The 13946-nt window shown below is 37.5% G+C and overlaps 1 protein-coding gene across 1 annotated transcript in view; it reads left to right on the plus strand.

The window, feature by feature from the left end:
- Positions 1-13946, plus strand: part of galnt10 (polypeptide N-acetylgalactosaminyltransferase 10) — a 104396-nt gene that overhangs the window by 42875 nt on the left and 47575 nt on the right. Inside the window, exon 4 of the mRNA XM_014469258.2 lies at positions 258-424. Coding sequence (XP_014324744.1) covers positions 258-424 — 167 coding nt within the window. The remainder of the gene's footprint in view (positions 1-257; positions 425-13946) is intronic.

Consider the following 13946-nt stretch of genomic DNA (forward strand, 5'->3'; position numbering starts at 1 on the left):
GGTAGTTAGAACAGTTTCTGATGTGGACCACATCCATCCATGTTGGTCACTCTACAGATATGTTCCCAGGCCTGTTTGACATTGAAGCACCATGTCAACCATGACAGCAACACAACGTTCAGAACATTCTGCATCTTCGTATGAATCTTGTCGACTGCCGTCTACATGTCCTTAAAAACCAAGAATTTGTACAAAATGTCTTGATACATGCCGACATCTTTAACACATCTTTGTCTATATTTTGTGTGTGTTTGCAGCTGCAAGAAGAAGTTGTACTCAGAGAAGCTGCCCAACACCAGCATCATCATCCCGTTTCATAACGAGGGCTGGTCGTCTCTGCTGAGGACCGTTCACAGTATACTCAACCGTTCTCCTCCAGAGCTGATCGCAGAAATCATCCTGGTTGATGACTTCAGCGACAAAGGTACACATGGAATGCAAAACACCCAGACGTGCCCACACAGACTCTCACTAGCACAGCTGCCATTGTTGGGATCTGACGCTAATGTTTGTATTTTTACTGGACCATGTCTTCTTTTTTCATATCTCTTACTTTGCATACAGACATCTGCTCATGCTCACAACACAAACCACTGAGTCATTTGTTTGCCAAGTCTGTTGACTGTTAGACAAATAATGATCTGCTCAGAAATAAAAGCACCAGCTTGTTTCTGCAGGGGACCAAATGGATTCTCTAGACACTTGTGTGTGTACTTCATAAACTAAACAGGAACAGACAGACGTGCCGGTGAGTCACAGCTTTTGAGACTCGTCCTGCAGGTCTCGTTTAGGATACACAGAATATTTACAACATCAGAGATATGAGACATTTATTTATCTTCCCTCAAAATGAAAATGAATGTCCATGTCAGCCTTTCTTGTTTCATTTGCTGGAAAGCTACTTGTTTTCAGGATTTGTGATGTGTAGAAGTTCATTATTGACTACAAAAATGTTTGAAAAGTCTTCAGATTTTGGTTTTGAATACAAAAGTATGTTTTCAGTGAGGCTATTTCCAACCTCAAAGAAATGTCAAGCTTTTGAAAACATTTTACAGTGCAGTTAAAGCTTGATAAATACTGTCCGCTATATATACTGTATTGATTCCACTGCTGGACATTTCAGCAGTTCATCTATGCATTTTGCTTTCCCGTGCTGCCTTTTAGTTTGAATGTTTTAGAAGTGCTCAACAAACAAATCCACAAATAAGCAATATTTCCTAGAATGAATCGGAGACCCATCTACAGAGATTGGATAGTCAGGAGAACAAGTTCTCAGTGCCAGTTCTTTACCACACCTACTGATGAAACCTCCACTAGGTGAAGTATTGGATTAGTGCCCAACCTCAACATGTGCACAAAGTGCACTGAGAAGAGCTTTGACCTGCTAATATCTTAGCTATTTTTTGATAACAGTCAAATCATTTCTTTAAGTACTAAACTTTATTTGAACCTGCTCCTAATGTACCATCTACTTTTTCTTTGAACTGATATGATCTGTCAGTTTCTTAAATATGCTAACCTTTTCTAACTTTCATTTTTTAAACAAACTATCAGCGTGGAACCTGGGAGCGTACAGTGATGATGTGACCCTGCTGCTGTTGGCGAGGTTACTGCAGAATAATAATACAGTTTGTCTCACGACAGCAGCTTAATCGGTTTGAACTCTGGAGTTAAGCTCCAGCTCTGAACTCTTGCATAATAAATCTAGGAACAAGTGTGGCGTTATCAGAGTAGATGTGAGAACAAGATATTCATCATGGGCCCGTTTCATGGAGACTGCAGGATGCATAATTTCCTGTCCTCTTTCCTATTACCTTAGATATTAAATAATGTACTGGGGTTATACAGGGAGAGGGTGGGAAAGGGCTTTTTATTATGAATTCAGCAGCTAGCTGCTGTTTCGTTTTTCCAGTGCTGTCACTTCCATCATCATGGTGTGAAAATCTGTTAGCTCATCGTACCCTGCCCCATGTCTTTAATTGACACATTCGTTTTGTCGCCTCACCAGTGACACATGGATAGCAACAATGTTTTTCAAAGTTTTATTTTCTGACTGGCTAATTAGTAACCTCTTCCCGCATTATGTTGTGTAATTATAGCCTTGCTGCAGAGCTGTGTTTCAGAACATTAATATCATAATTATTGCATCTGTTTAGATTTGACTCTGAGGATACCTGATGGTTCATATTTGTTTGTGTTCTTGCTTAGTTCAGCTGTAGCTCTCCTTATGGGGAAGGAAGCACTCAGCATCAGAGACTCATGCCTGGGGCATGACGTAATGAAGTAGACCAACATTGGCTTTATGTTTACCATGACACAACGTTCACATCAGATCCTATACATTTTATTTCTCATTTCTTTGCACTTTTCTTCCAGACAGACATTCTTTTTATTATTTTAAAGTGGTTTTGATCAATAGTTCTTCTGGCTTTATCACATTCTATCAGTTTTTTGTCCAACTTCGGCTGCTTTTTTATGTTATTGTGGTGAATTACAGTGCATTTCCATTCCAGACTATGAGACAGACCAAAACAAAGCAAACTTTGCTTTGCCTAAAAAGTGGGTCTCAGTTTGGCTGAAGTGAACTCTGGTACCATTCAAATATATATGTGAACACCAAGTGGACCGGAGACCGCTCCAAAAGCAGGAAGGGAACTATTGCACAGTGCATTCTGGGTAAATATAGCCAAAACAAACGCACAAGTCTGGCTCTAGCGAGATAAATGGCTCTTGGTGTTTTGCCAAAGACAAAAGAGAAATCTTGCAGCCTCTAAAATCTGATGCCATTTTATTTCTGTATGCATTTTGTGAAGAAGGTTTTCGTGTCATTTTCTTCAGTGGCTCTTGGTGCAGCGCCACCACAGGTGAGGGGATGAACAGGTTTTTCAAAGAGTTTGGTTTATTTGACACAGTGAAAGCAAACTTCAGCATCTGAAAATGTTACACAATTTTGCAATTTTGGTCCCCAATTGAACCGATAAACTGTATTTAGAGCTTATATGTATTTTAGCATTAGTTTATTGTAAAATAAGTAGCTTCACAAAGCATAAGCTCCTTCCTTCTCTCCTCTTTTGTTTCATCATCTTACTTCTTCACTTGAGAGGAAATGGTCCTCGTCTTTTCTATCACACCTGCTGAGTTGTTGCCCTGCAGCTGAAGCAGCATGAAATGGATGAGAACAAATATAAAATCAGTGAATTTAAAGAAAATCATATTGGAGCAAAAGCTTTTTTTTTTCATTTGTATTGCTCATTTATCCGTGTTGGACTGAGCTGTTAACAAGTAGTCAGAAATGCTGCAGAAGTTTCAATCCTTGCTGTAGAGCACGTAACATAAAAGATGAATCGATGCGGATCAATCTGTGTTTCTAGGTTGAAGATGTACTTGAATTCGTTTGGAAACACTGGATTGAATAAAGCATACCATGAAGTGGTTGATGGGCAGAGTGAAGGTGAAAGTGGGTGGACTAAGTTCTCAAGTGGATGAGAGTTTCCAGCATTACTGTGGGAGTGATATGCAGGAGCAGATACACATCATTATTAAGCTGAGTGGGCAGAGCCTACACACGAATTAAACACCAGGCGCCTCAGTCAGTGCTCCTACAGCGGAAACACCATATGCATTCACTGTTGTTGGCCTTTGGAATTTGGGCAATAAGTTGAGAAAATTAAGCTCCATTTTACTGAACTGGATTGAAATCATTTCCTTGAAAATGACATAAAATTCAGTTTTTCCTCCTCTGTTTTGCAGACAGATATCAGCTCACACCATGGAAATTATGTGAACTAACTGTAAGAAAAAAATTACCCATCATTTCAAGATTTGTATATGTTCATATGCAGTTCTTCTTTCAGCAATATTTATAAGTTAAATTAGCTATAAATGCAGCCATTTTAATGTTTTTTTACACCTTACAGGCTTAACGTGATGTCGTCCTGCTCTCTCTTTACCTCATGCTACCTTCCTCACTCCTGCTCGCCCACGCTCACCTCCGCGTTGCCGTTCATTCAGGCAGAAAACTGAGTCACAGATATAAAGCCAGCACCAGAACCTGTAGTTTTGATCTCCTCCTTATGCCTCCTAAGAAGGATATGAGTCTTACCCCGTTGCTGAACTCTGAACATGCGTCAGCTAATAGATGCTGTAAAGTTCCCCAGTTTAGATCTGCTCTTGTTCTCTGAGAGTACTGCATTATTTAAGACACAACTTCTTAAAGCTGGACATGACGAGAGCTGGTATTTACAAAAAGAAGATTAAGAAAAAAAAAAAAAACATACAAATGGATTTTAAGTCATTTAGTATAAATACATCTGCTTTCAATTTCTGGACACAATAAAAATGATCTGGTCTTAGTAACTAAAACCCAACTTCAAGTCCTCGCAATAGATTCCACCCTGTCATTAATTACTAAATGAAGACTCAGCAAAAGGGAGAATCTGTGGGTGAAAGCTACAAACACCCCATAATTCAACAGCTTGTAGTGCCACCTTTCTTTCTCACTTCATCAGTTTTTCACATTGTTTTAAAGAATTCTGCTCCACTCTTCTTTTCAAATATTTGTTTTTGCAAATTTCTCTAAAAAGTCTTCCATGTCAGACTTTGACTGGCACCTTCATCATTATCTGTTGCAAACTTTGTGTTATAATAACATTATAACTTAATCAAAAAAGTGAATTTTACATATCACTGCCCCTTTAAGCCATTCTCTTTCCACTTTGTAATTGTGTTTTCTCCAGAGCTTTTTGATAAAGTGCATTTTAAGCAGCACTTGTTCTGCTTAAAATGTTTAGTTTATGAAGAATGCGGATCTACCTCCTTTTACGAATTCTGTTGAAATGGGTGATTACTTAGTTTTATAACTTTTTGTTATAATTACAGTATGTATCTTTTTAGTGTATTTGATAAGGTTTCTAAAATTGTTTCAAAGAGTCGCTACTTGCATACTGATCTATACGATCATTGAATGGGAAATTTGTGTACTTTAATTTTAGCAGGAATGCTCATGTTTTATGCACTGAAGAGTTGTAAGAGTCTTTGTCCGTACCGTAGGTTTTCTTTTTTTTGGTGGACTTCGGCTGTGACTGTGATGTTCTTCTGTGCGGATCAGATCACAGAACCTCCTAAATCCGAAGCTAGTTCATCCATTCAGCCTCCGACACTTCAGCCTGTCTTGTTACTGACCTTTCTCTCTGCTAAGCTTTGACGCTGCACACTTGGAAAACTTTACTCAATGGAAAACGGTGCCCAGCAGTAAATGTCAGCTTTCAGTGTTTGTCTCTCAATCAAAGAGCAAGTAGGTATCTTTTGTTTTATTTTTTCATCTCTGCTGACATTCAGCAGTCATGCAGCAAGAAATCAATCACAGGAAACAGCAGCAAGACCTTTTATTTATTTAATTTTTTTCTCAACAACCGGCACAATAAAATGATACGATGGTAGCCATAGCACCAGCTGGGTTTTGATTAAAGGATGAGAACAGGGAACAATGATTTCTGTGGCTTAAAAATGAATCTTCTGCTTCCAAATATATCTTTTTTCGTTTCTTAAAGCGCATATCATCAAATCATCCATCACAGTATGTCTGAGCTGTACTGCTAAGTAGAGTCGTATGCACACCCAGCTGGAAACATATTAGAATGTCAGACAGAGTATTTTTATTCTTTATTAAGCTGAAATTACAGCATACACTCAGTTGAGGTTGCTAGGAGGGTAAAAACTACCAGTGAGAGCAATAAGTGGTTTATACATAAAAAATAAAGGAAGTAAAAAGGACCATTATCTCTTAACTGCTTTGTTTTGTTGTAAGTACTCTAAATTATTAACATAAAAATGAGCCTCTTTACATGCATAGACATGCACTAATCAATATGTCTTTATTAAAAATGGATGACATGCCGGCATGATGTAGAAGATGCTGCTTACAGCGAGGAACCCACATTTTATTATTTGCAGACTTTGCAGTTTCCTTGAGATAAAAAGATCAACGCGAGGAACAGTGGCTTTGTGGTTGACTGTTGTCTACAACATTTAGTTGGACTTTCTTTTCTTTTCTTTCTTTTTTTTCATCACCAACCTCCAACTGTGTGTTCTAGATTCCCAGACACATGTTTTAAAAGGGAAGTCATGATTTCTGCTGATTTGGAGCGACCCAGATTTTTACAAATCTGCTTCCTGGGGATGCTAAATACTAAGGCGATGCTATTTTATTTTGTGTGAATGGAATATTTCAAAATAAATGACCTTATTAGTGGAATGTATAGATCTGATTTTACTTTAATGAAATTCATAGTCATACACACAATTTGTCATGTCAGATTCTTTTGTGATATCTTTTCGATATTTCTTAATCTAGAAATAATGAAAATTATTTTAAAATTAAAATAATTTCTGTGGATTGTATTCTATTGTAAAAGAAGGAACATAATTTCCCCTATTAAATGTACCAAGTCCGGTTGTAAGGGGCACTAGGGTAGTCCACCAGCAGCCACCATGTTTTTGTATTAAAACGTGTTTTAAAAAAAAAGTGTTACAAAAATTCAGAGGCGCACAAGCAGTCATCATAATTTGGAAATAATAGCATGTGAAGCCAACGGGCATAAGCAGGAACGGCACAGTTAGTCTGTATCCCCTTGCACCAGTTCAATGGGTTAAATACAAACATAGTTCATATTTAAAATAAAAGATGCTTAACCTGGTGGGGGGAAAAGTAAAACCTGGTGACCCACCAGTCTTATACACCGTGTTCCAAATTACTATGCAAATGGTATTTTCTCAGATTTTCTTAAATGGTCAATGCAAATGATGGTTAGTATAATTTTCAAGTCATGAGCTATTACAGTATAACTCAAATTTTACTGAACAAAGCTCCCCATGAGAAGAGTACTTTTTTCAAAAATAAACTCAAAATGCACTGTTCCAAATTATTATGCACAGCAGATTTTCTATTTTCAATCAAAAACATCTTAACAGACCGAGTTCCATGTTAACATAGGAGACCTTCTTTGATATCACCTGCACAATTCTTGCATCCATTGAACTTGTGAGTTTGTGGAAAGTTTTTGCTTGAATTTCTTTGCAGGATGTCAGAATATCTTCCCAGAGCTGCTGGCTTGATATGAACTGCCTTCCACCTTCAGATCTTCTGCTTGAGGAAACTCCAAAGGTTCTCAATAGGGTTGAGGTCAGAGGAGGATGGTGACCACACCATGAGTTTCTCCCCTTTCATGCCCATAGCAGCCAATGACACAGTGATATTCCTTGCAGCATGAGATGGTGCATTGTCATGCATGAAGCTGATTTTGCTACAGAAGGTTTGGCTCTTCTTTTTGAACAATGAAAGAAAGTGATCAGTCAGAAAGTCCATATACTTTGCTGAGGTCATTTTCACACCTTCATGGACTCTGAAGGGGTCGACCAGCTCTCTCCTCAAAAAATGACTCCACCACCTCCTTGCTGACGTCACAGCCTGTCGGGCTGTGGTGACCATCCACCACCAATCCATTACTGCGTCTATCTGGACCATCCAGGGTTGCACAGCAGTCATCAGTGAACAAGTCTGTTTGAAAATTAATCTTCATGTACGGCTGGACCCACTGAGACCGTTTCTGCTTGTGAGCTCTGGTTAGCAGTGGCCCAATAGTAGGTTGATGCACCACAAGCCTCTGGAGGATCATCCACCTTGAGGTTCCAGAGGCTCCAGCAGCTTCAAATAACTGTTTGCTGCTTTGTAAAGGCATTTTAACAGCTGCTCTCTTAACCCGGTGAATTTGTCTAACAGAAACCTTCCTTATTTTGCCTTCATCTGTACAAACCCATCTTTGTTCTGAATCAGCCACAAATCTATTCACAGTACGATAACGCTTCAGTATTCGTTATATATCTAATGTTTTTATACCTTGTCATACGGCTCTACACTATCTGATTATTTTCATCAGCAGAGATTCTTTCTCTTTCCCATATTGCTTGAAACCTGTGGCCTGCTTAATAATGTGGAACATCCTTCTGAAGTAGTGTAAGAGCGAAAATACTCCTTATAAGGTTGTTTTTCACCAAGGAACTATGAGCCAGGTCAAATCGACCTTCTTTGGCGCCAGATTTCCTTGGTGAAAAACAACCTTATAAGGAGTATTTTCGCTCTTACAGTAGATTTCCTTTAATTGAGCTCATCAGACAAACTAATCAACCAGCTCTCTGAAATTAATTATAGTGATTCAAAGATCCCTGACACACAATACCATCTATAAATTTGATAATACAACAAAAAATTTTCTTTATGACTCTTAAATCCAATTTGCATAGTAATTTGGAACACGGTGTAATACACTGTGGGAAACACTGGAACAAAACAACTTAAAAACCAAAGTTTTAGCATTTTCAAAAAGTCTTGAAATTGTTCCAATTAGTCTTGGGTGTTTGTATGAGTATGCTAACACTTCCATTAGCATGCTGTGACTGCTTCTGGTCTGAAGACTTAGTAGATTTCGGTTTTGCTTGGCGTTTGTAGTCTATAATCTCTCTGCATTACTTTTACTGTACAATTTGAGAACAGTTTCATTTTCAGTGGTTTCATTTAATTTTAAGACAAAAAAAAACTTCTGTTGGGAGTCAATAAATGATTGGCTGACATTACCAGAAAGGGCATAAATATTATGCTTCAATGACACCTGCTTGGCAGGTACCTATGGCACTTCTAATGTAACACTATAAAATAACTAATGTGAAAATTTGACAATTCAAGATTTTTGCTTCTTAGATGCACAGAAAAGTGTGTAGTCTTGTATGTAATATTTCTGAGGGTCACCTGAGGCTGCTGTTATGATGCACATAAAGCATTCTTCACTGACTCTGAACATTGACTTCAACTTATTTTTCAAAACCTTTCCCTTCAGGGAAAAATACAGTAAAAGCCTTTGTGTTTTTTTAACATGTACACTCTGAAGTAGATGTTTAAAAATGTTTCAAGACTTTTCTTTGCGAAATATTAAAAATATATTGGGAAATTGTATCTCAATTTCTACAGTTTTGCTGAAGCAGATGTTCTTACTTTCACATGTAAAGCAATAACATTTCAAACAGCCAAGTTTCTGGTCTTTTTTAAAATCAAAAACAGAATGTCTAAGACAATCTGTGACTGAACAAAAACAAGTGAGGCAGAGCGGCGACTCTTTTCCAAATACACTGGAACTGTGTCTTCCATTGTATTGAAATGCCTGTTACCTGTTGAACATGCGGAACAGAACATTTAACCTGTAGCCAGATTTTGATTTCAAAATATGTACCTCATATTTCTTGGTCAGAAGTGTACGCTTTATGCTTTCTTTCTTTTATTTTAACAACATGTTACAGTTTTGGGGCAAACTATGAGCAGAGCTCTGAAGTTCAGAGAAAAGCATTGATGAATTTTTCAGGCTTCCTCGTTTGTTGAGCTTCAGTTAGAATACGCACCCATCACAATTGAGTTTTTATTTACCAAACATATTCACACAAACTAGTCTCCTGTTGGGTGTTTGAAAGACTTCAATCCGCATCTAGATTATTAGGTTTGCTTGTTACCGCTATCCCATCAAATGTTCGGTGCCTTTGGGGAAGTCACAGATCATGCATTTTCTTTGAATGTGTTTCTCTTCTGGTTATGCTGTCTTTTCTGAGCACTATAGATTTTTACTAGTCTTTTATTGTCTTTTTGCCTCTTAGCAAAAAATACAAAACCCGGCCATATCATGAACATGCTGTCAGTAATTTCTGCTTTGGGTGATTAAAACAACTTTTGATGCAGTAGATAAAAAAAGAAACAACTAGGGCTATTCTCAGCCAAACAGCAGCTTCAAATATTTATCTCTCTGGCTTATTATTGTGCTCAGACGGCTTTAATGTAGGGTTTCATTAAAACGAGAAGAATGTGGGTCCAGATTTCTACATCACGGTTAACTGTGTTCTGTGACAGTGGCGCTCAGCAGGACCGCTGAGCCACACCGCAGCAGGAAACAGAAACCTGTTTTTGACTTCTGATGGATTCCTTCTTTATCCCAATGGGATTAATTAGACACCCGTCTGAGACACAATAGCATTAAATATGAGGGAATAAAATGAGTATATGAGAAATTAAGCATTACAGTGTTTTAGTGTGTAATTGTACTAGTTTTTAACACTTAATCAAATGTAGTTGTGATCATGTTTTAGCTGTATTGCGGTGAGGAGGTTAAAGATGATTAATTTGCTCTTATCAGAAGTATAAAATATTCAAAAAGCTTCAGAAGTATGAGAACTTCGACACAGATGCAAAGTGGATGGGTTTTAAATGGAATAAAACAATTTAAATGAAACAATTAGCTTCACCACCTATTAGTCAGTTCAGTTTAATGTAGTCAGTGAGAGCAAAGTGGAGCCAACATCAAATTCCTTGTTTTTGTGCACAAGCTTGATGAGTAAAGCTGATTAAGATGCTATTAGAAAAACAGGTTGATGTTTTGGTAAGGGGTAAAAGATACTACTGTATGAAGAAGTCTTATTTCAGTTTAAATATTTTGGGGTTTTTTGTATCATTTGAAGGACTCTCTTCTGTTTTGTTGACTGAACCTTTTCGGTTAACAACCGGCTAGCGAATAATTCATTATTGTGGTAAAATAAAAGCAAGCAGAAACTTTTACTCTTATATTCATCCTGTGGACAACTTTACTTTTTTAGGGTAAACTTTTCCTTTTTCAAACTTGAGTTTGATATCCCTTATCAGCAACTGGCTGCTAAAAAAGCAAAATGTTAATTCAGGTTGTGAGAGAGAACAAGATTAAGTTGCTTAAACTGTAGACAAAACTTAGGTACAGTTCTTTATCCTCTGTTATTAAAATATTTGGGTTTGAAAATGTTGGCAGTATTTTGGAAATCTCAGGCCTTGATGCACAAGTATACATTCCCTGAGAAGTATAAATATATTTTTAGCAATGCCACTTTACTTGCATTGGGATGGCTCAGTGTAAACCTTTATCCTAGCAATCATTTTGTTTGGCAATTTTTGTCTTTTGCTAGTATAAAAAGTTCACCACTGGCTTCAGAAAAGCCATAAAATATATTTTAGTTCTACTCCATCTTATTAAACAGAAAATTTTAAATGGTTTAATTAAAATGGGCAGGCTAAAGCTTAATGTAACCTGCAGAATAGCTACAAAATTCTAATCTGTGCATAGGCCTGTCACGATAGCAAGTTTTGCTCAACGATTAATTGTCTCAAAAATTATTGCGATAAACGATAACATTGTTTGAAGACCTTTTTACACTGACTTAATGGAAGTGACGTAATAATGCATGCAATTTCCTGCCAAAGATAGATACACTTTATTTTCAAAAGAACACTTAACACTTGAGCTGATAAACAAAATAAACAAAACAACCAAAAACAAAAATAAAATGGATTCTCAGTCTCCTTTAACAAAAAACTCACTTGAAAAAGAAAACTGAACAACATAAAGCCAAAGTGGAAATAAATACTGCATTCAACCAAAAGAGTGCAGATTATGAAGTCTGTATATTATGTTACCCTTCAGTAATAATTAGATTTAAATAGAGAAAATGGGCTCATCGACTACCTGATGCAATAATTCACACTACATGATTTTTTGCTCTTATTTTTCCCCTTACAACAATCTTGGCACGTTGGTCTTTCTAAGATTGTGTGGTGTGTTACGGTAGATCATCGTGGCCGCTCAGATCTAAATCAGGGTTTTCCCGACTGGGAGCTTAACGCAGCCTGTTGAATGTGACAGGCAGCCAATCAGAAAGCGTAGATTCTCCTCCGCGCTTTCAGAGGGGAAATTACGGAGGGGAATCCCAAACAGCTGACACAGCGCAACCTGAAGTCCAGCAGACATTGGAGATGATACGTGGAAACAATATTAATGTTTATTCAACATGCAAAGAATATAGAAATGACAAGGGGAGAAGTTGGAGCGAAATTGCTACGCAGTTGATAAACCTGGTAACTTTTCAGCTGTTCTTTGTTAATGTGACGTAAATAGGTTATAATGATTTTCATTCAGTCAGGACTTTACGCTGACACTAGTTACATGCATTGCAGGTAGATTGTAGTAAAGCATTGATTAATGCCTGGTTTTAAAATTAGTTCACTGGACTTGTAGCCATTATTTTGTGCCCATTGTTGGACACCACACGGCAGGACCGAACCGATCGATCCGTTATACCTAGGATTTCTGTCGACTAATGTGTGGTCTGTCAGGTTTTGAAAATAGGCCGACGGTAGGCCGCAGCTCTAAGATCGTGTCGTGTGCGCTGGGCTTTACACTAAGGAAATGAGGAAGGGGGGGGTCAGTGGAGAGCACCGGAGTTGAGCCTTTTTTTTTTTCATTCGGTGTCATCAACAGAAAGAGAAGAAGGTAGGAAGAGACGATAATGCCGATAATTAAAATGACGTAGATAGTTTTAATTTATCGTACGATTAATTGATTTACCGTTTATCGCGAAAGGCCTATCTGTGCGTCTCAAATTTCAACTATTTTTGCACATATTGGCTCATGTTTTTAATATGCTGTTTAGTACTAGACTTGACCATCTATTTAAGGCTCAGACTAAGTTCATGGTTGCAAATCGTTAAGCTAGCTCACTGTATCTATAACACAAAACAATAATTAGCTGTACACCGCAGAGAAAAAAATCTCAAGTATTTTTGGTCCAGTTTCTAGACGTTTTCCCATGTTACAAGTGAAGTAATCTGCCAGTGTAACTAATACTTTTTCAAAGAATTATTGACTTAAAACTTACTCAAAAGTTACTTTTAAGTTATTTTTGTCTTATTTGAAGTGCAGTAAGATATTTGGATATTTCAAAAATACCTGGGTATATATATATTTTTTTTTCTTTCTTTGGATTTTAAGGAAATACAACAGAGAAAAAAACAGTGAGAGAGATAATTTCACGGAGCTCTGTCACTGTTTTAGATTTTGCTGTTTTAGAGCGTTGTCTAAGCTTGAAATTTCTTAGTTTAAGATTTTCAGAACAAGTTAAATAAAAAAATAAAAAAATCTGATATACAAAGTAACCAAAATTAATCACTAATTTAAAAGGAATATTTGAACATTTTAGTCTAGTTCATTTATTTTTTTATTTATTTACTTCATGCGATCTTTGAATCTATGTTTTTATGGTTTGTCAGAAATGAACAACGTCCCACTGCACAGTGAGGGAAACTGCTGCGTTTGCCAGGTCCATGTGAAAGTGCTCTTTTTGTTGATGTAGCATGTGTCTCTGTGTGACCACTGGACGCAGCTGCGTGCCGTCACTGGACATGTCTGGAAATGCTCTGCACGAATGTAGCGGCACAGAAATCTCCAGTGCACAGCAAAATAAGCTGAAAAATGGGAATTACCTGTCTCTGTAGAGAAATTGAGTTAGACTCTTTGGGAATTAAAGAGTGACGGAGAGTTATTGCTTTGGTACGGGTCTATATGTGTTATTTATTTTTAGGAATATGTTGTATTCCTAGAAATAAATAATATACAGTCTAAACGAGGGCAGAAAACAACTGTTTTTCAGCAACGTCTAGGGAGAGTCACAAGATGTGAGGGTGAACTTATTCAAGGTTCTGTCAGAACATCATCCTGTTTCCTTCACATGGATGCAGGTCAGTGTCTGCACTGCCGCCTTGGCCTTTTCACTGCCACTCATCAAGACCTGGGACAAATTTTCCATGTGACATATTCAGTTATGCAGCCTTGCTTTGTCTATTCAGGGTCGGGGGTTGACACTGGAGTCTGATCCAGCTGCCAGAAGGACCTGAAGGACATAATGAGATAAAAAAAAATCTACAAATTTTATTCATAGTGCTGCTTTTTAAGTTTCAAAGAGGATCCACTGCTGCTAAGACGTTCACAGTGGTTATGAGTTGGTGGTTTGCTGTCGGATAATTCAGGTCATTTAAATTAAATGTCATTATTCAGAAC

Source organism: Xiphophorus maculatus, chromosome 11, assembly GCF_002775205.1.
Source record: "Xiphophorus maculatus strain JP 163 A chromosome 11, X_maculatus-5.0-male, whole genome shotgun sequence".
In the NCBI taxonomy this organism is placed as follows: Eukaryota; Metazoa; Chordata; class Actinopteri; order Cyprinodontiformes; family Poeciliidae; genus Xiphophorus; species Xiphophorus maculatus.